Here is a 22,297-nt window from a genome sequence, read left to right as displayed (position 1 = left end):
GGCTTCACCGCTGGATGTTTCTCTGCCAGCCCATCCAGAGTGGCCTGGTCTTCATACCACAGGACCGTGCCATACGCAGCCCCGAACAACTTCGCCTTGCCCGAAAGATCTTCTTTGGCGGCCTCTGGGATAGGCATTTGTGCCAAGCCTGACCCGGCAATCTCCCAAAACTTCTGGTGCTTTTCCCGGAACAGAATAACAGCCCGTGCAGATTGGACGTTCATTGTCGATGGACTGTGGAGGACGGTGGCCTTGACAATTTCTTCGATTTTGGAGTCCGGAATTGGCGACTCGGGGGCCAAGTTGTAGTAACTGTGGCGGGCCTCCACGGCCTGGAGAAAGGCGCTCGACATTTTGGCTACTACGCTCAAGGTTGGGTTATAGCGACAGAGATCTTTGTTTCACGAGACTTGTGTATGAGCGAAAGCTGTTCCAGTGTGTTTACAGGTGATTAGGGAGAGAAGGAGCAGAAGTCAAACCGGTCAGTGACCTTAAATACCATCCTCGGTGTTTCTCGACCGATAGCACCATACCGACGAGCTTTGCTAGAGATAAGACTAGCATATGCATGGCCTCAGTGGTTGGACCCGCTCAAAGACCAGCAATTCACCATCAGACGACTCAAAAATGGGGACTACTCCGTGCGTAGAAGAAACACGAAAACAACAGTCGGCAGCAACCGACCAAACATCAATCAGGCCCCCGTGATTTCTCGGCCGACACTAGTCCCCACGGCCGGGGGACAAGAATTGTTTTGTCTCCGGGCCCCGGACTTTGACCTACGAGTATACGGAGTATTTAACTCTGTCCAGGATACAAGAAACAACAGGAATGTTCTACCAAGACAGCAAACCTTTAGTGAGTAATAATATGGGACTGCTAAAAATCACAATGTTTCAATCTCTGAATGAACCGACACTAGTGTCTGTGAGGGTTTGGAGAGCCAATGCATATTGAAGAGCCTGAGAAATGACATATCTCAAGCAATGACATCACGTGCCGGCTACCCCAGCCGGACCTTCTCGGGCGAGAGAGAGAGAAGTTCTATCTCTTCTTGTTGAAGCCGAAGCCTTGGTTGGCGCACACTAGTGTCAAATCTAACTTTGGCTTCGTGACTTAAAGCGACAATAAAAGTCATGCTCCTTGACGAACCAAGCTACAGACCAACATTAGCACGCATAAACACAGGAGAACAGGACCAAGTATGCAAGGACGGCCTTACCATTATGTAGTTTCCAATCCTTGCGAGGGTCGTCGAGCGATACCTCAAATCGCCTCAAGAACGCAGGGACCAATTTATACATCTCCAGTAAGCTGATGTTCTTGCCAATGCATGTCCGAGCCCCGGCGCCGAATTGGAACAATGTCCCATTCATTTCTTTCAACTGTGTGGGATTGGCATCCAACCATCTCTCAGGAATATAGCTGTCGACGTTTTCGCCAAAGATCTCCTCACGTTTGTGGATAACCCAGGCATTACAGCCAACAATGGTGCCGCCAGGTATGAAATGACCGTCGATTTCGATGCCTTGCGGTGGGGTGATTCGTTCCAGTGGCAGGCCGGCTGCTGGATGCATCCGAAACGCTTCTTTGATACAGGCGTCTAGGTAAGGAAGCTTCTGGGACTCGGCCCACGTGACTGTCTTGGAAGGGACATCTGCTATCCGGCCCTCTTCGACAGCCTCGTCGAGTTCTTGCATGATCTTTTGATAACATTGTGGATTTCGGAGCAGGTAGTAGAAGACAGCGGCCAGGCTAATGGCGGTGGTCTCGCTCCCGGCAAACGCCATCGACACTGCCATGGTCAGCACCCGCTGATCCGTCATAAAATCCGGACGATCTCTTTGTGCTTTGAGAAACATGGAGAGAAGGTCTGTCCGGTCGACGCCCTTTTCCACCCCCTGTTTCTCCATCTCTGACATTCGTTCCGACATTCGAGCTTTGGCAAATGTGGAGATGGGAAATGCGAACAACTTGACTCCCAGTTTGTCCAACAGCAGTACCAAAGGGTTCTTGAGGAAAAGTAGATCGAGCCAAGGCATTTGTCCGACCTAACAGAAAGTATTAGCCAAGCAGTAGAAAGTCAAGATACGAGGGATCTACCGGAGCGACATAAGAGAAGAGCTTTCCAAGATATCCGATCATGCCGTCGACATCTGTATTGCCTTCGAGGAAGCCATGGCGTTTGCTGTAAGTGATCTGGCCAATGACCTGGGCAAAGGTGAGTTGAGATGCATGTACCTGGACTGAAAGTACTCACGTCGAATGCAAAGTATTGCAACCACTCGGCAAAATCACAGACCTTGTTGGTCCGGGCATATAGTTTTTCTGTCTGATCAAGAAACAACTCGACCGTCTCATTGACGGCGGGTTCGTACGAGACCAATTGGCTCATGGAGAACGCATTGTTGACCGATCGGCGCAGGTTGGCATGATAGGACTCGTCAGTGGTGGAGAACAATGATGGTAATCGTTTCCCTTGAGTGACAGCCTGCTGGACAGGGTAGAATCCCGACTGAGAGTGTCAGTTGACATTAGATTGTACATTCCCAGGTCGGATAGATGAATACCTTGACAAATCCTTTGTTCAGACCATATATCTGCTTCAATGCCTTGGGGTTGGCAAAGGAAAGCGTGTTGGGCCCCAAGCGAACCACATCCCCGTGCTTCCGGTGCAATGCTAGATGCGTAATATCAGGTCGTCGACCCCAAACATCCAGAACTCTCCACCAGTTGGTGAATCTCGCTGGCACCGGACCGGGATATTTGTTCAATCCATTATGGAAGTAGTTGCTGAGGAGATATGCTACGCCAGCAACAGTCAGTATCCAAGGCCAGTAGGCCCTCAACAGCGGGAGAAACGAATCGAGCATTGTGTTCCACGTGAAGCAGTCGGCGAAGGAGGCTCTAGGTGTCGACGTGTTATGCCGTGGTAACCACCTTATATTCTGGCGTCAACCAAAAGTAGAGTGGCGACGGCATTTGACATGATTGGAAGCAGTGGGTTTTCCACAAGAAGGCATTTCTTCAGTTGTACTGTACAGGACTACCAGCCCTGGAATTAAGTGCAGCAGCCACGATAGGACCACGGGTTGGTGTGCTTCGGCAGTTGGAATTTGGGCGAGAGTAATTGGTATTGCTTTGGTGGATATCATGATTTCAGCAGCACCACAGGCTCAAAAGTCCCCCACAGGTCAAGGTGCAGTGGACGAGGCCAGATACGCGGGGCCTCCATCTTGGATATGATTGCCCAGTGCCAAACAGTGAGGCCTTCTGACGCAGACGACTTCGGCAGTTGAATTAGTCGGTTCAGTCGGTGCCGTTGGAGTCGCCCATTATTGGGGTTTTGTTTCCCAAACCTCAACTGCCGAGATCCTACCGTGACGGATCTCACATCTTTCCGTAGGGCAGCCGACACCTAGGCTCATAACGATTTTATCATTGCCTGGGCTCTGTCCATGACCCTGTGAAGGCCTGTGGGGGGGCATGCTTCGATATGAACCCAGAGACACTCTTTTGTGGCCTTTGGGGAGGCTACAGTCACGGGTCTCGGGAATTCTGCAGGAATTGACGACACTCAAGCAGCATACATTGTACAAGGCAAGGCATGGCATGGCGTGGCATGGCACGGCACTTTTAGACAAAATGCTATTCTGCGTACATGACGTGACTTGACGAGGGAAAGATGATCAACAAATTGTCCATTCTGATTGCCAACGTGTATTAGGCTAGGAACATTGGCTACATGGGTCCGAGCTGGCACAGGAGTATGCCAACATGAGAGTGTAGAACAAAATCCCTCCTGCCCAGTTCCGTTGTTCTATGCTTTTGGGTCAGTCACAACTGAAAAGATATGGTGCAGGTCCCATCTCCTGTGATAAATGCCACGACGTGCCTGAAGTCGAAGAAGATGGGAACAAGAGGAGGATGCTGACGCGGGGTCAAGGAGTGTGCGATGCATGTCACTAGTACAAAGTTGGGGGGGTTGCGTGTTGAAGAGGTGCATCATGTATGTGTCTGTGTTTGTGTCGATGCATATCCGTCTCATCGAAGCTTGGGCCGCTCGATCCAAAGCCATTCTGAGCATTTACTTTGCTCCCAGCGAGGGGAAAGCCGTCTCGTCGTTGACGGCGACCGCGGGTCCGTCGCTGCTGCCACGGCCACGTCCACCACGTCCGCGGAACTCGCCTCGATCACCACGGCCACGGCCACCACCACGGCCACCGCGGAATTCGCCTCGACCTTCACCACGATAGTCTCCACGGTCGCCTCGGCCACGTCCGCCGCCGCGTCCTCCACGGCCACGGGTGGTCTCACGGCTCTCCTTGAAGCTGTAGTCGATGTCGAGGAATTCCTTCTTAGCCTCACGAGCGCGCTCCCGTTTGGCCTTGTCCTCGCCCTTGAAATAGTCGGTAGTTTCCTCCTTGGTCAGCTCCTTGGCCGACTTCCACTTCTTGTTCTCTTTAGCACCCTCGTTGGGCGCACGGGCTTCCTTCAGTCCCAGAGATTCGAGTTTCTTGGCAGCTTGCTCAGCAACATAGTCGGCGTAGGATTTGTTGTTGTCTTCAGGCTCTGCTTCCTGCTCTTGGGCTTCGCCGTCAAGGTTGACTTGTTCTGCGTTGGCATCCCAAGCTGCGCTTTGGCCAGCATCAAATCCACCTTCTTTGACCTCTTGACTGGCAATGGCATCTCCAGCTTTCTCGTCGGCCAATTCTCCCTCGCCGGTGTTCTCGCCCCATCCATGTCCTTCTTGCTTGGGATGGTCACTGTTGACAGATTAGATACAAAAAATAGTCATTATTGCAATGGACAATGCTCACGCGATGCCGGTACGGCTGTGACGATCACCGCCACGTCGAGGTCCCTGGGCACGACCACCGCGGCGAGCACCGGGGCCACGACCACCTCGGTTTCCGTAACCATCTTGACCAGCTCCATCACCGGTTGGCTGCTCGCGGTTGAAGTTTCGGCCGGTGGCTCGATCACGGAAAGCTTTTTCAGTGTGTTAGCAAAGGTGTGCTATATCGGGGTTGGGGATCATGTATTACCTGCTTCATTTCCTGAAAAGCCGCCTCCACGACGTCCGCCACGACCACGACCAGCTACCTCGGTGGGTGCTGCAGGAGCAGCCTTGGGGGCATCGCGTTTGCCGGATCGAGGTGCAGTCTTGTCGATGGCTTTGGTGGGTGGCTCGGGCTCGCGATCAGAATCCTGATCCGATGTATTGCCTGTGGGAGAGGTGTTAATAGCGTGCGGAGGTTGAAGGTGCTCGCCGCGACATACCCAAAAGCTCGTAGAGGTTCTGTTGAAAGACGTTTTAGCCATTGCGACAAATACACATTCGAAGCTGATGAAATTCAGCTTCATCGTTTGGCTGATGCTCACCTTGCTCTTGACGTCCGTCATGACGTTTCCCCTCGAGCGCCTTCCGTGAAGGCTTTCTTTATGTAAACTCCAACTCGGATTTCAAAAGATGAGACGCCCGACCAAAACAACCGTCCTTTTGTGTAGGACCGTGTTTGTCGACTTGAATTGTGCCTGGCTGGGAGAGGTTTACCTTGGTTGCGCAAGAGGAATTCAATCACTTGCAAATCTGCAGGTTCGAGCTAGTCCCGAGTAAGAAATGGCTTGGCATTAGGGCAAATGTTGGTCACGTGGATTCTCATGAGCCGAGGTGTCAGAAAGGCTTCAAGGATCACGCCTGGTGACATGTTGCACGGTGTGATGGCGTACAAAGCGATCGCAGGATGCCGTGTGTACTCGCATACCAGTCCCGGAAGCTGAGCTTTTACTATGGAAGAGCTATATCTTGCACGCCAACCACCCGTCATGGCAAGATGCCCTAGACATGCCAAGAAATCACCCAGAAATCACCCAGAAATCACCCAGAAATCATCCACGCGCATGGTTGTTATTCAAGAATATGTACATTCAAAAGTTAGATGATGATCCTCCAGTGCCTTGTCCGGGTATAGGTATAGATATGGTAGAGCCCAGAAATTATGCGATTCATTGCGTCATGCCATTCGATTGGTCCTGGGTTTGCCTGAGAACGCCCCTCGCTATGCTGCATCCGTGTCATGACTCGAGAAAATGCAGTCGAATAAAGAAACTCATGGCTGAGTCCTGAAAATGTAGCCATCTGTGGACCAGACTCACCGTCGCGTCTGTGTCGGTGGAAAGGTGTAGGGGTTGGGGAAGTGCATGCTGGCAGTGAGACCGAAGGGGTCGGCATCCAACATGGGATCGTAGGGATCAATGAGGGGACCTCCACCACCATTGTCGCTGGCGGCACTTGTGGTCATTGGGGGCGAGGCTTGCATTCCCATTGCCATGGATGTTGCTGTTGTTGGAGGTAGGCGGAAATTCGGGATGAAGGAATCGGTGTCGACGTCTTCTGCGTCCAGCTCGTCGATCATGTCAGGCTGCGCATCGTACTCCTGGTCTGTACTCACGGAATCAGTCTAGGACGAACAAAGCTCCACATGCACGAAGTGGATAGAAGAAAGGGGTCAGCTTGCCGAGTTGAGAATAGTGCTTCTGGAAAGAAGGCGGATAATAGCTTTCTTGCATGGAGAGGTTTGGCTGGCCTCGTGGAGGATATGGGGCCACGTTCCCAGGGTGTGATACTGTGCGGTTGTGCTGTCTGGGTTGCTGGTTATAGGCCTGCTGGGAAGGCTGAATTGGTCGTCCATGGTGCTGTTGTGCAGGTGAGGGTCCAACATCGGTCGCAGGAGAAGTCATGCCGGTTTGTAGGGCAAAGCCAGGGGATCTGGCAGCTGATGGTGAAGAGTGTTGCGAGGGAGGGGTGGGCTGTGCTGTGGGTGAGCCTGCAAAATTCCTCTGTCCACCAGCATGGGAGGATGGATTTACAGTCTGAATGGGGGGTGCCATCACAGGTCGATGCCTTGCCTGCTGTTGCCGGTTCAACATGGCCTTTTGCATGGGCGACGCCTGTCCGGTGATGGGAGGCACGCGGTGAGGTCGAAGATTTGGGCTTCCCTTGAGCGCAAGTTCAGCTTGCACGTCGATTCCTAAGATGGATTGGTCAGAATGTTGAGACAAACAGGCTACAGCGCCAGTTCATACCCTTTTCCAGAAGAATACGCTCCAGGAGCGAGTTCTTGTAGCGAAGCATCAAACACTCATCGGCGGCGGCGCGATGGCTTTGTTGGAGATTCTGGAGATTCTCCTCATGATGCTGGATAGTGGTCTCGAGTTGCTTGATGTACTCGGTGCGACGCTCACGGAAGGCCGCCTGTGCTTGACGGTTCCGCTGTTTGCGTTCTTCGGACGTGGCGTAGATCTAGCCAAAGGAATTCAGCCAACGGCGGTGGTTTGTCATTTGATGGTGGGATACTCACAGGTTTACGACCTCCTTTCCTTTTGGGAGCGGGCGCTGGGCCCTGACTCGCCTGGTCGGCAGCGCCGTCTATATGGTCACCAATCTCGGCATCCGAGGCTGAATCAGACGAGTAGCCATCGATGCTAAGTTCACGCTTTGGAACCACAGCATCGGATACGGTGACGTCGGAGTTTGCGATAGATCCCATGCCTGCCTGCTCCACGCGCCCGAGCCTAATGCAACGTGCCTGGCATAAGCGCAAGTACGGGGCGAGAGGAATGACCGGGGATATTGGATCTAAACGCGCGGCTGTGGGTGTGCTGATAACAGAAACGTAAAAGATGGGATGGGTGACAATTGGAAACAGAGATAAGAGACGCAAAGCAATGAAGAGGCTCGAGAACAAGATGGTGTGAGGTAATCTCATGAGCTAACAAAATTTTGCGCGAGATGGAGGGGCGGAGTCGCGGAGAGGAAGGAGAACAAGCCGCGATTGGGGAATCGGCGTGTTTGAATGGCCCACGAGATCTGCTCCCAATTCAGGGTACCGAGGAAGAAACACGGCGGAAATGAGAGGCATTCAAACAACCAAGGAAGACGGTGGATTCAATGAGTCTTCTGACCCTGGGTCGGTGGTCGCCACGCCTGTGTTTCGATGCCATTCCCTCTAGTCTGCCACAGTGCCTCTCACCCACTCCGACTCAAGGAGCAAGAAAACTCTGCCTGTTCACAACCCCCCATACCTTGCCCAAACCCAACGGAGAAGAACCAAGCACACCACGTGGGAAAAATTTTCACGTCCGGGTTGGCAAGACGCGGGATCCAATCACGAGACCGGACTGTACGGAGGGCACCGCCAAACATGCCTGTATCGGGGCTAGCTTTGAACATACCTTACCTATTTAGGCATGGCATCTCGAGGCAGATCCAACGTCAAGCGAGCGCCCTTTTGCGTCAGATGGGCGCTAACACCTCTAAAGCACATCTCAACTACCCTTTCTCGGAATAGCGTGGCATTAGTGTAATTTCCCCGCCTCTCTTTGCATCTTCTTTCTCCGTGGAGGGTGAATCGCCCCAAGGGAACCAGAGACTTTCTCTGGCAGTCTGCTGTGCCAACGCAGTAGTAGTAGTGAATTCTGTCCAGGCTGCCAGGCCCCTCGGCCACCCTGGCACCATCCAAACCCAGTAACTTCCCGTGGTTGCTAGCCACCTCCCTGTAATAAAAGCCTGGGTGAGTCGTTGTGTATCATTGGCCCGGCCTCTCTAGCATGGACTTTTCCGATCCAGGGAGGAGGTCTGACTTTTGCATTCAAGACCATAGGTAACTCGATATTTTCCCTGTCATGTTTGTTGGCCATTTCTGTCATGGATTGGGCTGATCAGGGCGACTAATTCGTCTTCTCGTCCTGTCGCAGTCACAGGGGTCCAGACGTCATTGAAACCTATTGAGAGACTCGAGATTCGCGAGTCCTTGTAAATGAATCAGTTCTTCGGAGTAGGGATGGAACAGACCCTGAAGCCCTGTGGCCCATGACTTACAACGGAATATTGGGATCGTGAAAGCCCAATGACTCTAACAAGGTAATTTCAACAACTCGCAAGATATCCCCTGGTCAATTTTTGATATCATCTTCACGTGACATCAATGAGGTTCAGATTTCATTTCCTCCAATACAGATCACAGAGCTGGGCCCATGGTGTCTGACATCTGATTCGAGAACGAAAGGCGCCTAGTACTGGATAAACATGTAAACATGTTCTGTTTGTACGCACCTAGGTATTTGAGGTAGGCATTACATCAAGGCCTTGTCTTGATACAGCGATTTTGAGGTTGCAAGTCTACTTCGCTCCTACCCTCACAATGATATCTACGCTTGACAACATGGAAGGAGCAAATGAACCCTTGGAGCCTCATAAACCAAAAGATTTAAGGACTTTTAGAAAGATCCAGGCGCACCTTCCAGTCTGTGATTAACGACTCCCCGTACTTGAGCTCCAAGTGTCTGCGACATTGTCTGCTGATTGCCTTTGCATCTCCAGAGTCATGCTTGTGCCTACAGCATTTGAGTCTTTGCATGTTCTACCCACCTCATTGGTAATTCTGACCCATGGAGTCGTGGACGTCCAAAGGTATGCTCTGCCATCTCAGGTCCAGTCGAAGACCTTCCTCTAATAACGATAAGCAGATGCCCCGAGGAGACTGCACCTGTCCCGACCCACGTCCATAGACGATGTCAAGCCCTCCAAATCTCCTCTGATGACAACCTTTGAGGCTTTGGCCAGGCCAATTTCTGCCCTCGCGAGGCATCGCGTCCACCAATTATCAGACATTCGTGAAGCTTCAAATTCTTCCCGTGCGGGCCAGAGCGTCACCCCTGCTCATGAGTGGAATGATGGGGGCAGAGATCGACCTGCAACGCCCAATCCTCCGGACGATGCCATGTCTCATGCTACTTCGTCTGATTGCCTGACCCCCAGTGCATTCAGATTAGGTGCAAAGAAATACTCCGCCGCTCTTGGACTTCGAGCCGCAAGTGCCATCAGTCTTCCTGTACGACACATCCCTCAGAGGCGGTCCTCCGCTAGCATTCTGACCAGAGGTTTTGCCGATCCCAGGCTCAAATCATCACAAGATATTCCGTCTTGGACACCACCTGAACTTGATGGAACAGAAAAGTTCATCACCTCAAATGATCGAACTAACTCACCAGTTCGTCGGGCCTTGGGCCGCGGATCTCAGTCTTCAGAGCTCCTCCGATCCTTTCCAACACGAACCTTTGTTCGAACTACTCCTCCCCACGATATCCTAGACCATGGCAGCTCACGTCACCCACGGGTGGAAGTCTCGGTCCAGATTCCCTCTCCGCTGTTCGTCGGAGGAGGAACCGCCGAAGGACGACTATCCATTCAAGTAGACGGTGGGATTCCACGAAAAGTCAGGAACAAATCGGTATACATCTCCAAAGCTTCAGTGGACGTAATTGGAGTAGAGGAAATTCACGATGGCCGACGCTGGGTTTTTCTTTCTCTGGCAACAGATGTGATAGACGAGAAAAATCCACCACCAACATCATTGGTCACATCCCAACACCCTGAGAACGGCCCTGAGCTCTGGTGGGAGTTGAAACCTGCAACGGGTAATTTGCCTTTCTCTATCAATTTGCCCCTGAAGCTTGGCCCGCCGCCTTATTCGTCCAGACTGGCATCGATTCGATACCTTTTGTGTCCTTCGGTGACGGTGAGGGTTGGAGAAAAGAGAAGTGTGGTGCGACAGATATGGAGTGTGCCAATGATGACAGTTCACGATCCCGAAAAGGCTCTTGCCAGTCTGCCGAGCCCTCTTCTGGCTGCAGATACGATTTCTCTCTCTAGGGAGCCTGACCTGCAGATTGTCAAACTTAATGCTGGTCTTCATCGACAGACGTGGGTTAATGGAGGAATGATCTTTCTCGACATTCATATTTCCAACAATACGTCCAAATTGATTAAGAAGGTTGAGGTCCAACTGGAGAAGACTACACTGTGGTACACCCATGCAGCAGCTGGCACCTCAGAGAAGAGCGCAACTCACCTGAGACTGCCACGGCGTACCGACACCGAGATTGTGAGTGGAACGACGGTGAAACGGTCAAACTCGTGGAAGGGGGTTGCACCTCATTCTTCGGATGTTCGCACCATCGAACTGGAGGCGCCGAAAGGCCATGTTACCATCAGCAGCGGCAGGTACTTTGAAGTTCGGTACTTTGTCAATGTGGTCGTCAGCGTCAAATTGTTCAAAACATTGGCAGTCCAATTGCCCGTCACCATCATTCCCATGAATTCGTTGGACATTCCCCCAAACTCATTGGCTCAAGTGGCAGCTTCGATCGAAGCCAAACGAGCAAGGACCGTTCCGGTAGCGCCACACGACCCTGTCAAATCATCTTTCCACCAGGGCCAGGCATTCTCAGCTCCCGTACGCAAGTCTTTGGAGCGACCGACGGGTGAGAGTGTGAATTGTGCCGACCTCGACGCACTGACTCGGCATCTGGATCGCTCGCCTCGTCGTTTTGCAAGACGCCATACCCACAGCCATCACGCTGGCGAGATTGTGCCGTCATTCAATGACGAGAATGCAGGACCAACCCGAGCTAGTATGGCGTCGTCTCACCATCACCATCTCACCCGACACCCTAGTTGCTACCACTGTCATCTCATGTATGAAAACCAGACGACGCCCAAACCACAGGGCCCAAGACTACCCCGGCTTCAAGTGTCGACCTCGGGACTTGGGTTTTCCGAATCAGAATTTGAAGTGCCCGCGGACTCTCCCCCAAGAAAAGTAATGCTCAGTGAGCAGGAGCGCAGTATGATTCATCAGATCCGAGAGTTGAGAACACGTCAACAGCACAGTCAACGAAGAGCTAGAAAGCCTAGTCGAGATGCTAGGATGGGACAAGAGGGTCGCCAATTGAGCGTACAACCTGGATGGAACAATGTGGTGACTGATGCAAACGCAGGACCTAAGCTGCCGGAGCATGGCAATCTTAGTCCCAAAAAGGGGCTGGTCAGCAAAGGCAGCATCAAAGAGCCAAAGAAAGTCGAGCATGGCAAGGCACTGAGCGGAACCCGATCCCGTGCCAAAACCAACCCAGAAGCGATGGTGAGCTTGGCTGGCCCAGGTCAACCTCGCAGACGATCGAGCACTGATCGACACCAACGCGGAATACTCTCAGTCGACGGGACTGGGTACTCGAGAATGGCGCACAGACCCAGCAGAGACATTACGTACCGAGCAAGTCTGGATCCCCTTTTCTGAAATTGAAGCGAAAGAGTGGGAGATGAAGAGTTGATGGCTGCATGATACGACGTATGTTTTGCAAGCAACTTTTGCCTTAGTTCTTGGGATTGAGTGCGGGGAGTGTGTGACTTTATGGACTAGATATGTTTGTGGTATGGAGTAGAAGACTATGGATATAGTGTGTTGTAGGTATATATACCTGAGGCAGCAATGCAAGACTCGTTGTCGCCAGCAGATGAAATGATAGCCTTGTGTCAAAGCAGCGTGAGATATTGACTTGGAAGGCGTGGAAGGGTAGTTCGTGCCAAGAAATAAGGGGCAAATGTACGGTGACACATAAGATCGGCAGCAGGTGGTTCATACAGGGGAACATTTCTCCACAACGACGCCCCGCAAGATGAGATCCGAGGTTCGTCGGTTTCGGTGTCGGGTCGTTCAAGCAATTTGACCCCAACTCTCCGCCTTTCTTGAGAGTTGACAAGGTCCGAGAGGATCGAGCATGCCGAGTCACTTGTTACACGGCCGGGGCAGAGAATTGAACAAGCCCAAAGGTAAGATGTTGATTCGACTGACTGTTCGTATTTGATCATTGTCCACTTTTGCAGCACCTTCACCTTCTTCAGCACCCAGCACAGCAGTATCAGTTCACGTCGATCGAGACGGCAGCGTGGTAGTTGTGATACCCTCGGTTGAGCCCGAATCGGCGACACCCCTCTCCTCTTTCTCACATAGATTCTTGGATCTCCAAATGGCGGCCATCAAGGACTTCAACAACCTGTTCAGGCTGGATGGCAAGATTGCAGTGGTGACGGGCGGTGAGTCAACACATGACGGCAAACAGTGCAGCCCACGTGGAGGGACTATGAGACGGACAGGAGACTGATTCTTAAGACTAGCTTCTCGCGGCATTGGACTCTATACTTCGGCTGCTCTGCTGCAAGCCGGCTGCGAACTCGTGATCATCACAGCTCGAGACGAGACGAATCTCAACAATGCCGCAACGCAACTGAACGCCATTCCCAACATCGCCGGCAAAGCATTGGCCATGCCTGCCAACGTCGGGCATACAGATCAGATTGAAAAGTTTGTCCGCGACGTCCAACAGGTAGTGGGTAGCAAGGGTGTGGATATCCTCGTGGCCAATGCCGCGAGCAGTTGGGGTGGCCCATTCGAGCCGTTTGAGGATTGGAAGAGTCAGAAGACCCTGGACTTGAATGTCCGAGGAGTTTTCAACCTGGTCAGATTGTGAGTCAACCCCATTCATCCCTTTGGGGTGATGAATCGTGCCCGCTTTGTCTGCAAAATTGAAAGAGCTAGCATCTAACGCGTTGATTCCGGTGAATAAAGTATGGTTCCACTGCTGCAGACCAACGCGACGGTATCCTCACCATCTCGAATCTTGCTCACCTCTTCTGTTGGGGGCATAATAGTGCCGCATGTGGGAGAACGAGGCGCGATCATGTACTCGGTGTCCAAGGCGGCAGTACACCACCTGGGTCGCAATCTCGCGCTCGAGCTCGCACCCAAGAACATCACCACCAACATTGTCGCTCCGGGCTTCTTCCCCTCCCGCCTGGCCAACCCGCAAATCAACTTTCTCGGTGGAGAGGACGTGGTGGGAAAGCAAAATCCCCTCGGTCGACTGGGTCAACCTGCCGATATTGCCGGCGTGATCGTGTATTTGTGCAGCCCGGCTGGCGCGTATATCAACGGTGTAGACATCAGTCTGGACGGAGGCGCCCGCTTGAGGGTTGGGACTCATCCAGAGGGATCCAAATTGTAGCCAGGGACAGTCGTTCCCAATGTGTTTTTGTTTAAAAATTTGTGGCTGTATATAATGCAAGAGAGAACGCATACATGCACGAGACTCAGTCCCACGTCTTGGATATATCGCCTGACTTCTTTTCCCCGCTGAATTCTCATGTTTGGCTCTTTACCAGGATGACACTGGCCCCAATGCCGGACTTGTCGAGTGGAATTTCTTCTGTTTGTGCCACTCCGTCACTTTTGGGTCCCCAGAGCCTCACCTCCCGGATCCCCAATCCTCTTTCTTTGACCCAGTTTTCGTCTTCAGGGTTGGCAATAGGAGCTACTTCGATGTTGACTTGGCTCTGGATCGGCTTCAAGGATGCGGAGTCGACCGCACCAAGACCAAACCTCAGAAACCCAGTAGTTGGATCCTTTTGAGGCTGGACACCCGTCACGGCGGCGTAGACCTTGCCGTAGGCATCGAGCTGGGCCTGGGGCACGACAACTCTGACGCTCAGCACCCCGAGCGCGCCGCATGGATGCTTAGTGACGTCGCCTTCTTGATAGGGAACTCTAAGGTCACGATCGCTGACATCGTGGCAGAAAAACGGCGCATCTAGACGACCATTGGGGAAATAGCTCTGAGCCGGACTGGGGACACCGCTGGCCTCTGGGTTGAAGCGTGGCTTGGTCACGAACCACGACACGTCCTTGCCGTCCTTGCGCTTCCTCCCACCGGCCAGGGGGGTCTTGTAGCTGATTCCGAGGTCTTCGGAGCTGTCGTCGGTGACCCCTTGTGCACCTGAACTCGTTGTTTTTATCGACGCTGCCAGCCGCTCTGAGACTGCTTGATACGTCTCATGCGCTGATGCCTGGGCGGACGTCAGGGCAAAATCTAGTAGCCCTGGTGGTTTGCCGGCCCAGTCAAAGAATTCAGATGGTTTGGTGATCCAGTTGATCAATTCAATATAAGTGCCATCGGCGAGGATGATGAGTTTGTTGCGCGAGGATCCACCTGGGAGATCGTGATGTTGTTAGCGGAATGGGTCAATAGATCAAATTCGAATCGGTCCAAGGACAATTGGTAGTGATTGGGATACAGTGATACGACGCATCCGCTACATGAGATATATCACGAACACATCTGTTCGTGGAGGTGACGTACCAGCATGTGTTCCACCTTCGATGATGTTGAAATTGTCAGCCAGCCATGCCGGCGGGCTCTCAAAGTCGGGTGTATCCAAGAGAAGCACTACATGGTCATGCGAGTATACAGAGGTGGACATGGTGACCAAGATGTTCGTGTATAAGGTCAATGTATGAAAATGAGGCTACCAGCAGATCATTCGAATACTTTGATAGTAGGTGTTACTTGGTAGAGGCACGCTTTTGCCCTCGTCAAAGTGTCATCCACCTTACGTTCTGAGGATATCCAATGAATGAGTCATAAAAACTTTGGGTATCACTAGCGGACTTGTCCACCAGTGTCTCTCCAAATGTTTCTGGTTTGTGAACATCTGTAGCAACAAGAAAAGTAAAAGACGCCTTGCTACATACTCTCCGTCGATATTGGAAACTTTGCTTTTATAATCCCCGATCAGGTCTGGCGCTCGGTTTTGGTCATAATGACACAGAATCTCATTTCTATTATTGCCGTCATGCTGCTCGTTGATATAGAGTCAAGGATCAATGCTTCATCTTTGGTGCGTTTTTAATCCCAGGATCATCTCCTGTCTACTCAACTGCTCATCTAGTCCGTCCAGTCAATCCATCGTGGTACGGGTCGCTCCAAATACTCAACTTCCATAACCAGCTCCATTAATACTAGCCTTGGGATTGTCAAACCCCCGTGTTGGGGCTGCTCCATATCAACTCCATCATGCTTCGTTGCACCACAAGGAGTCATCGTCAATAATAATGTCTCTCCTAAATCTCCGGTAACGCCATCCCCTTCACCTGGGGCATAGGTCCTAGGTCTATGGTGGTACAGAGTCTTGTCTTCTCTTTCCGACCTTCATCATCCCGATGACATCTGGCTTTTCTCAGCCTTCATTTTTGGTGGCTCCACTGGATTTGGGCGTCCCCTTTCCTTTGGTCTTGTCCTCCCCTTTGTTAGTTGCATTCGATAGACTGATGGCGATCTTTCGTGACTTTCGTCCTTCAACATGATTGTCCGTGTCGGCGTTATTTCCCGCGGCTGGCGTATTGTCGCTAGCTGGCTTTGATCTCAAAAACCCTTTCTTCCTACGCAAGGATCCTTGGGAAGCAAGACTGGATGCGCTTGAGGCCGAGTTTCGACGCTTCGACCCCGAGGACAGTTTTCCTAGCTCGTCATCGTCATCGTCGTCTTGCCGTCTTCGCTTTTCCGCCAGTCGTTCTGGCGGGGCTTGCGAGTCCGTTTCTGCTGCCGACTTGATCTCTGGCGAGGGCTCCAACGACTTTGTGCTTGTTGATTTATCTTCAAGCGACGACACTGCGTTGCCGCTCTCTGATATCTGTGATGTGTCCTCTGCTGCCGTCGCCTTAGACTCCATCGACTCATCCTCGTCATCGTCTGGGTAATCGACCAAAGGCTTGCTGATGGGTGATGCGCCACCATTCATTACTTCCGATTTCATCCGCTTACGATGCCATTCCATCCTTTCTGACAAATTGTCCGCCGTCTCACCAACCACTTGGTCTTCAAGGGTCTCGTCTTCGTCGTCATCCGAACCATTAAAGTACTCTTCCTCGCTCGCATCCATTTCGCCAATTCCCGGCCATCGGTCGCTGCCATGTGTCCGGCTTGGGGGAAACGCAAGCTCGGGTTGGCTGAAAAGGGTGCGATCCTCCTGCGGTGGCTCATGCGTGAGTTGGTCGAAGCGCAACAGCAGGTTCTCAAATGTGTCGACGTAGGTGATGTCTTGTATCTTCTCGCGATACGTCTGTCCCAGGTGAGTGATGAGTGCCTTGATAGATTCTTTGCGAATAAACTCAAACAACTCCAGGCAAGCGGAATTCAACAGGTTGTCTCGCGGCATAGTCTCGATGACGATGTCTAGAATGGCGTCAAAGGCCCCGCTCCTGATGATGAGTGCGGCGTAAAACTGATCCGGCAGCGCGACCCCAGATCGGAAGAATTTGAGACTGGTCAACTTGAGCGGTTTCTGTGGTGCAAGAAGCAACTGTGCCACGCGAGGTGCCAGATTTTCCGACAACAGGAACGGTCGACTCTTGGCGTGGTGTTGTCTCATGAAAAAGGTGAGTATCTCAACCAAATAGGAAAACAGGGAAACTTCTTGGTAGGTGAGATTCTGCATAGATGGTCTTGACTCGAGAGATTTCAACGGCTGAAACAGCTTGCGGCACGATCGATCAAAGTTGTCTTGGGCAAACTGTTCGTTGGCCTGTTGCGTGGGGTTCAAGGCCTGAGGTCGAGAGAGCTTGTTCATGAATTCAGAGGTTTGTCGGTTGTTAGGATCGCTGGAAGGAGGCTGAGGGTCGAGGAGGATTTTGATGGCATCTGCTAGTTGATTCTTGACACCCAAGTCGGTCTCTGCGTGGAGTAGCTCAATCAATGTATCCGTGAGTGGGGTCTTCTTTTCATGGACGGCCTTGAGCATGTAGCCACGCATCATATTAGGATCGTGGTCGAGCAAGGCGACGAGGATATCGATGCCCGTCGTTCGCATGGGAGCATCGGGGTGCTTGACGGCAAAAGTGATGACTGCAAACAGACCGTGTGCGATAAAGTTGTTCAATAAATTGGCGCGTGCTTGCATCTGTAATGTTTTTGCGATGGCGGCGCATTGTTGTAGAAAGTGAACGGCCTGCTCTTTTCTTTTGATGTCTGTGTTTTCCGGGCTGAAGATTGCAAACAGCTCCTTGAGGAAGAGGGTGTTGTTTTGGAGATGCTGTACAATCTCGACTTGGTTGTAAAAGATCAACGAGTTCAAGACTCCAAAGGTCGGGTCGTCGAGGATGCGGGCGAGGACCACATCCTTCAAGTACTGTAGTCTCCACGTCTGTCGAATTTTGCGCTTGATATTCTGATCCTTGATCTCCACCACCTCTTTGTACCTTGATTCATCGGACAAGTAAAGCCGGTGGTTGGCCTTGTGGGTGGGGAAGTCGGGGTCGTACTCGAGGGCGCCGACAATACCGAGGATGATGTCGTCGGTAACGAGGTATTCAATGATGGAGTTGTCGTTCATCAAAATCAGGGCTTTCATGATGTTGCAAAGGCGATGCAGGTCAGGTAAGCTTTCCAAGTCTTCAGCAACTTCGACCAAGGGGATCAACTTTAACAGATAGTCGCCCTTGGTCAAGAATTTTGCTAAAGCGTCGCGGCCACCTTGGGTGACGCTTGCCTGCCGGATGTTCTGTTCGATTTCGTCGAGGTTATTCAACTCGGGAGGGCTCAGGGTAAAGGAGGTTGTTATGTTCTCCAGCGCATCGTCGGAGAGGCCATCGTCTAGGGAGCGGATTAGTTGAGAATAACATTAAACAAGTTGGAGCGTAGTACCTGGCAAGGATAACAATTGCTGTTGAACCTGGTTTACAAAATCCCTATCAGAGATTAGCGAAAATCGAGGCGATCAGGTAGAGAGGCGTGTACCAGATAGCGGCGCAACCCTCAGCCTCTTGAAAGCTCAGCGCCATGTCAATGCCGTTGGTCTCGGTCCAGACGATGAGAGTGTCTAAGGAGGTTAGTAAGAGCCAGGCTTCAAAATAAATGGGGATGAGGGTGCCATTATACCTTGCTGTTTCTGGTAGCCATCATCTTTGACGATGCGGGTCTCCAACAGCATGCGATCAGGTTGGTCTTCAGATTCGACATAGATGCGCGGTTCGTCCTAAAAGAACAGGGTCAGCGCGTGCGGAATTCGGGTTGCGAGAGCCATGGCCACGGAGCGTTGGCGACGAGTCTCGACTGTCACGGCACAGATGCTCACATTGATGACCTGACCAGTGCAAAAGCCAGTGCCTCTATCGAACCAGTCATTATCTCGTAGCTCATAGACTTTGACTCTTTTCTTGTCGTTGGCAAGCGGCGGTTGCATTGCCATGACGGGAGACGCGGGAACGGCGAATGGACATGAGCAAACGGCACAGCAGATGGCCGGATGCTTCAAGGAAAGGCGAACGCTTCAGAGGGATACGATGAATTCGAGGCGATTGTGAGCCTTAGTGAGGTGGTACAGATAACTGCAATGGCGCAAATGGAGTGGAAGCCAGCGATAGGTGGAGAATGTGGCGGGGCGGATCGAGAATAACGAGATTGTGGCCGCAGACAATCAGGCGCAGGGCGGTGGGTTGATAGATGATGATCAGGGTAGATGGAACAAGCGACGGCGCATGCGGCAATTGCAAAAAGGAGGGTCCCTGAAGGGAGCTGGTATCGGAGATGGAGGAGGTGGACCGGAAGTCGGTCGAAACAAGCGTGTGATGCTCCAGGCAAGCCGCAGGTAGGGATGGAGAGGTGGCGGAAAGGAGAGGTGAGGACAAGGTGAGGCGTTGAGAACCTGTGTATGACAAGTGTGGGAAGAGAGTGTGACGGTAGTGGTGAATTACGAGTGCTTAGGAAGGGTGTAGTTGATGTAAGATGGTAATAATGGCCAAGTTGAAGATGAACTCGAAGTTTGATGATGTGATTGCAAACTTCAAAGGTCGCAGGCGGTGGATGGCGGATGGTGGATTCTGGAGATGTGGGCAGCAGTTGGCAGTTGGCAGTTGGCAGTGGATTAATTGTTGTGGCCTGGGCTGGAGGCTGTGGGTTGTGCATGGCTGATCAGTGAGGGCGGATGCCGGATTTGATCGTTTGACAGCCCCGAAAGCCCTGGATGAAGGCCCGGGACTATTAGGCTTGGGCACCAAAGTGTCGCCAAAAAGTCCGAAACTGGAAGAGCGACCACGCCTATGTCCTTCTGTAATTTAGTTATTAGGGATCCTCCAATTAGGGGGTGGTTTGGGGTCTTCTCTGGCTCAATTGAGGGAGACTGACTGCATTTCCCTTTTCCTCTGGTTGGGTAGGACATTGGGCACGCGATTTCTTCCACAGTCCTATAATTGGAAGCCCTCGTGGAACTCAAGTCTTGACTGTGAATAAGAAAAGCGATTTTCCTAGCCTCCAACTCCTACCATACCTCCTACTCCGTAGTTACTCATACTAGTATGGCCGAAGATCGGCATGCTGGAGTTCATTGCACAGAACCCCACCAAACTCTCAAGGTCCGTTGGTTTGTTGACTTGACGTGTCCACGCGTGTCTTGGATGATGGAACCTGCCACTCTTGTCCACACCTGCCTCCAAAGTCCGTTCATGACCTGTTCCTTCCTCTGCACGTGTCTACTGGTGCCTGGACAGATGACATCACAACCTTTGAACCTCAACGATTCACAATTAAATTAATATTGTAACATTAGTATCAAATTCAGGTCCGGCCAGGTTCTCTTGTTTAATTCCAACAGACATCCAGTACATACAGACATATTCTTGCATGCATCACATGTTCGCTAAGATGAAAAGTAAAGTATTCCAGCCATGACCGCAATATCAAGAATTGACAAGGCATTCTTCTAGGCAATCCTTAGATCCAACCAAGACTCCCCATCTACTAATAGAATCCCAGCCCGGTCCTCCAAACCACATCTCCTGTCCACCACCCAACACCTTTGGACCCTTCCTGGTACCATGTCCACCACCCCTCATCTTTTCCTCCAGGCCCAAATCCAACCCCTCTCAAGATGCTGACAGGCACCGGCTCGAGGAGCCATATCCCAGACCGAGCAAAGTCGTTGGCAAGCAGAGGCCCAGTGAAGTAGAGCCAACCGAGCACAACCAGACTATTGATTGTTTGCCCAACCACTGGCGGCGAGGTTTTGGCTAATGGGAAGTGCTTGTGTAATGCCCTTACCATGTTTGTTTGGACAATCGTCCCAAACCCTTGGAGCAGAAAGAACAGTAATGGTCCCTGCACAGGATGCGTCTGTCGCAGTGAGAATGATGTATAGCTTCCTGCGGCATGGAGGAACCCCGAAAGTGTAAACGCGATCCCCAGTTGTATCACTCGAGCTGTATTTCCATCACGCTCAAGCTTGAGATTCTTGATCACCACTCTTGACGGCTCCGAGATGCCGTATCTGAACATCTGATGCCAGAACTTTCCCCAGAACCCGGCCAGTCCGCTGTGCAAAACCGATGTACGCAAGGGATACCACTGTGCAGGGTACATCCAGGGTTCAAGCAAGGGGGATTTCGTGATCCTGGAAATATCGATTGCTGAAGGAAGTATCAAAGCAAAAAATAGGGGGCTGAGGCTGAAGATAAGTGTCAACGCAAACACCACCCCAGCCATCGACATGATCAACCTCACCAGGCGAGTGGCTATGGGGACGTTCTGCGTCAACTTCCTCAGCCAGTTCCAAGGGGTAGGAGATCTTAGGTCCTCCAACCCCAGGAAGTATGGGTCTGTCACCATTGTGGTCTTCAAAAGATCTAGAAGGATATAGCTGGTGAAAAATTCCTTAAGTGCTTGACGTTGAAGCGCTCGTAGAGTTTGTTTTGGGATCGAGGTCGCTTTTGCTGGGCGATTCGGTGTTTTCTGGCCAGATCCAGGCATAGGGGAGTTCGGAGAGTCAATGGGTGCAAGAATAGGAATCCGATGGCTCCAGCTGACTCCTCTAAACGCGGTCGTCAAGTCCACAATCCAATCAAGCAGATGAATTAGATCGCCGTGCCCAGGGAAGCTTTGCCAGACCAATCGATAAGGCCTGACAGCCGGCTCCTCGGGCGCGGTGACAGCGTTTTCGCAAACACCGGTCGATGCATGGACACTGTATATCTTGCGTCTCATCAGGTCCACATGTGGAAGGCTCTTGAATTTGTCCATGGCGATTGCATCCCCATTTCTTTGGTCTTTCTGTGGTGGGGAGACCGTATGGCGCAGCTCGAGCCTCCAGAAATCCTGGCCCACATCATTGCAAATCAACAATGTAAACGACATTATTGCTCCCCAGGCTAGACACAACCCAATGCCATAGCCGCCGGCACACCATAGAGTCCGTCGATGCTGGCAGATGTAAATGCTATGCAGAACGATCGCCCCAAAAACAATACATCTGACAGGCCTGGCAATGCCCAGTCGGAGTCGAGGGGTCAGAGCCAGAGCCAGCAGCAGGTAGACAATCGGTAGGCAATCCCACGGATACAGGAACGGTGTGTAGTCTCCCTTCAAGAGTGATGCATCATACTCGTGTTGGCGCTGTGCCAGTATGCGTCTGTAGAGTGACACATACTGTTCTTGCATCCTGCGGCTCGCCTCAACAGAGACTTTTATTGTGAGCGTGGCACAGGTATTTGATCAAGGGAACACTGATGTTGAGGGCTTTCTGGAGTGGCAGGGTGGGCGCTCTGTGAAGTATGAATTTAAATCATGACGTGTG

At 51.8% G+C, this 22,297-nt stretch overlaps 6 protein-coding genes across 9 annotated transcripts; 1 reads left to right on the top strand and 5 right to left on the bottom strand.

The window, feature by feature from the left end:
* Window positions 1-3,606: 3,606 nt before the first annotated feature.
* On the bottom strand, window positions 3,607-5,568 carry PV10_09084 (uncharacterized protein). Its single transcript, XM_016374193.1, has 5 exons — window positions 5,386-5,568; window positions 5,284-5,302; window positions 5,049-5,228; window positions 4,821-4,992; window positions 3,607-4,766 (listed from the first exon to the last, which is right to left on the bottom strand). The coding sequence occupies exons 1-5, from the start codon at window positions 5,404-5,406 to the stop codon at window positions 4,088-4,090; spliced, it is 1,071 nt and encodes a 356-aa protein (XP_016219737.1). The 5' UTR covers window positions 5,407-5,568; the 3' UTR covers window positions 3,607-4,087.
* Window positions 5,569-5,851: 283 nt separating this feature from the next.
* On the bottom strand, window positions 5,852-8,108 carry PV10_09083. Of its 3 annotated transcripts, XM_016374190.1 has the most exons (5): window positions 7,365-8,108; window positions 7,090-7,306; window positions 6,874-7,034; window positions 6,522-6,813; window positions 5,852-6,445 (listed from the first exon to the last, which is right to left on the bottom strand). In XM_016374190.1, the coding sequence occupies exons 1-5, from the start codon at window positions 7,770-7,772 to the stop codon at window positions 6,156-6,158; spliced, it is 1,368 nt and encodes a 455-aa protein (XP_016219734.1). In that variant the 5' UTR covers window positions 7,773-8,108; the 3' UTR covers window positions 5,852-6,155. The 3 variants fall into 3 exon arrangements, with proteins under 3 accessions (XP_016219734.1, XP_016219736.1, XP_016219735.1); XM_016374192.1 differs by having other exon boundaries at window positions 5,852-6,813; XM_016374191.1 differs by having other exon boundaries at window positions 5,852-7,034.
* A 4,478-nt stretch (window positions 8,109-12,586) lies between these two features.
* Window positions 12,587-13,997, top strand: PV10_09082 (the record flags this gene model as incomplete). 2 transcript variants are annotated; one of them, XM_016374188.1, is made up of 4 exons in its annotated part: window positions 12,587-12,676; window positions 12,731-12,940; window positions 13,022-13,370; window positions 13,473-13,997. In XM_016374188.1, the coding sequence occupies exons 1-4, from the start codon at window positions 12,625-12,627 to the stop codon at window positions 13,906-13,908; spliced, it is 1,047 nt and encodes a 348-aa protein (XP_016219732.1). In that variant the 5' UTR covers window positions 12,587-12,624. The 2 variants fall into 2 exon arrangements, with proteins under 2 accessions (XP_016219732.1, XP_016219733.1); XM_016374189.1 differs by having other exon boundaries at window positions 12,587-12,940; window positions 13,473-13,908.
* PV10_09081 (uncharacterized protein) lies at window positions 13,911-15,263 on the bottom strand. The gene is made up of 2 exons (XM_016374187.1): window positions 15,040-15,263; window positions 13,911-14,889 (listed from the first exon to the last, which is right to left on the bottom strand). The coding sequence occupies exons 1-2, from the start codon at window positions 15,158-15,160 to the stop codon at window positions 14,045-14,047; spliced, it is 966 nt and encodes a 321-aa protein (XP_016219731.1). The 5' UTR covers window positions 15,161-15,263; the 3' UTR covers window positions 13,911-14,044.
* A 264-nt stretch (window positions 15,264-15,527) lies between these two features.
* On the bottom strand, window positions 15,528-19,543 carry PV10_09080 (uncharacterized protein). Its single transcript, XM_016374186.1, has 5 exons — window positions 18,809-19,543; window positions 18,613-18,709; window positions 18,472-18,553; window positions 18,379-18,422; window positions 15,528-18,327 (listed from the first exon to the last, which is right to left on the bottom strand). Exons 1-5 carry the CDS (start codon window positions 18,920-18,922, stop codon window positions 15,917-15,919), a joined length of 2,748 nt encoding a protein of 915 aa, XP_016219730.1. The 5' UTR covers window positions 18,923-19,543; the 3' UTR covers window positions 15,528-15,916.
* Window positions 19,544-20,367: 824 nt separating this feature from the next.
* Window positions 20,368-22,161, bottom strand: PV10_09079 (uncharacterized protein; the record flags this gene model as incomplete). Its single annotated transcript, XM_016374185.1, has 1 exon — window positions 20,368-22,161. One exon carries the CDS (start codon window positions 22,159-22,161, stop codon window positions 20,470-20,472), a length of 1,692 nt encoding a protein of 563 aa, XP_016219729.1. The 3' UTR covers window positions 20,368-20,469.
* Window positions 22,162-22,297: the final 136 nt, after the last annotated feature.

The sequence above is a fragment of the Exophiala mesophila genome (assembly GCF_000836275.1).
Source record: "Exophiala mesophila strain CBS 40295 unplaced genomic scaffold supercont1.7, whole genome shotgun sequence".
Taxonomy (NCBI): domain Eukaryota; kingdom Fungi; phylum Ascomycota; class Eurotiomycetes; order Chaetothyriales; family Herpotrichiellaceae; genus Exophiala; species Exophiala mesophila.
Note: the sequence above shows the minus strand (reverse complement) of the source record. Positions and strands in the feature narration are given on the sequence as shown.

Coding starts and splice junctions, on each gene's coding strand:
- PV10_09084 (XM_016374193.1), bottom strand. CDS start 5,406: ATGACGGACGTCAAGAGCAAG. Junction 4,993..5,048: donor CTTTTCAGGAAATGAAGCAG/GTAATACATGAT, acceptor ACACTGAAAAAG/CTTTCCGTGATCGAGCCACC. Junction 4,767..4,820: donor CACAGCCGTACCGGCATCGC/GTGAGCATTGTC, acceptor ATCTGTCAACAG/TGACCATCCCAAGCAAGAAG.
- PV10_09083 (XM_016374190.1), bottom strand. CDS start 7,772: ATGAGATTACCTCACACCATCTTGTTCTCGAGCCTCTTCATTGCTTTG. Junction 7,035..7,089: donor GCGTATTCTTCTGGAAAAGG/GTATGAACTGGC, acceptor AATCCATCTTAG/GAATCGACGTGCAAGCTGAA. Junction 6,446..6,521: donor GAAGCACTATTCTCAACTCG/GCAAGCTGACCC, acceptor CCGTGAGTACAG/ACCAGGAGTACGATGCGCAG.
- PV10_09081 (XM_016374187.1), bottom strand. CDS start 15,160: ATGTCCACCTCTGTATACTCGCATGACCATGTAGTGCTTCTCTTGGAT. Junction 14,890..15,039: donor CGAAGGTGGAACACATGCTG/GTACGTCACCTC, acceptor ACGATCTCCCAG/GTGGATCCTCGCGCAACAAA.
- PV10_09080 (XM_016374186.1), bottom strand. CDS start 18,922: ATGGCAATGCAACCGCCGCTTGCCAACGACAAGAAAAGAGTCAAAGTC. Junction 18,710..18,808: donor GCACTGGTCAGGTCATCAAT/GTGAGCATCTGT, acceptor CTGTTCTTTTAG/GACGAACCGCGCATCTATGT. Junction 18,328..18,378: donor GCAATTGTTATCCTTGCCAG/GTACTACGCTCC, acceptor TCCGCTCCCTAG/ACGATGGCCTCTCCGACGAT.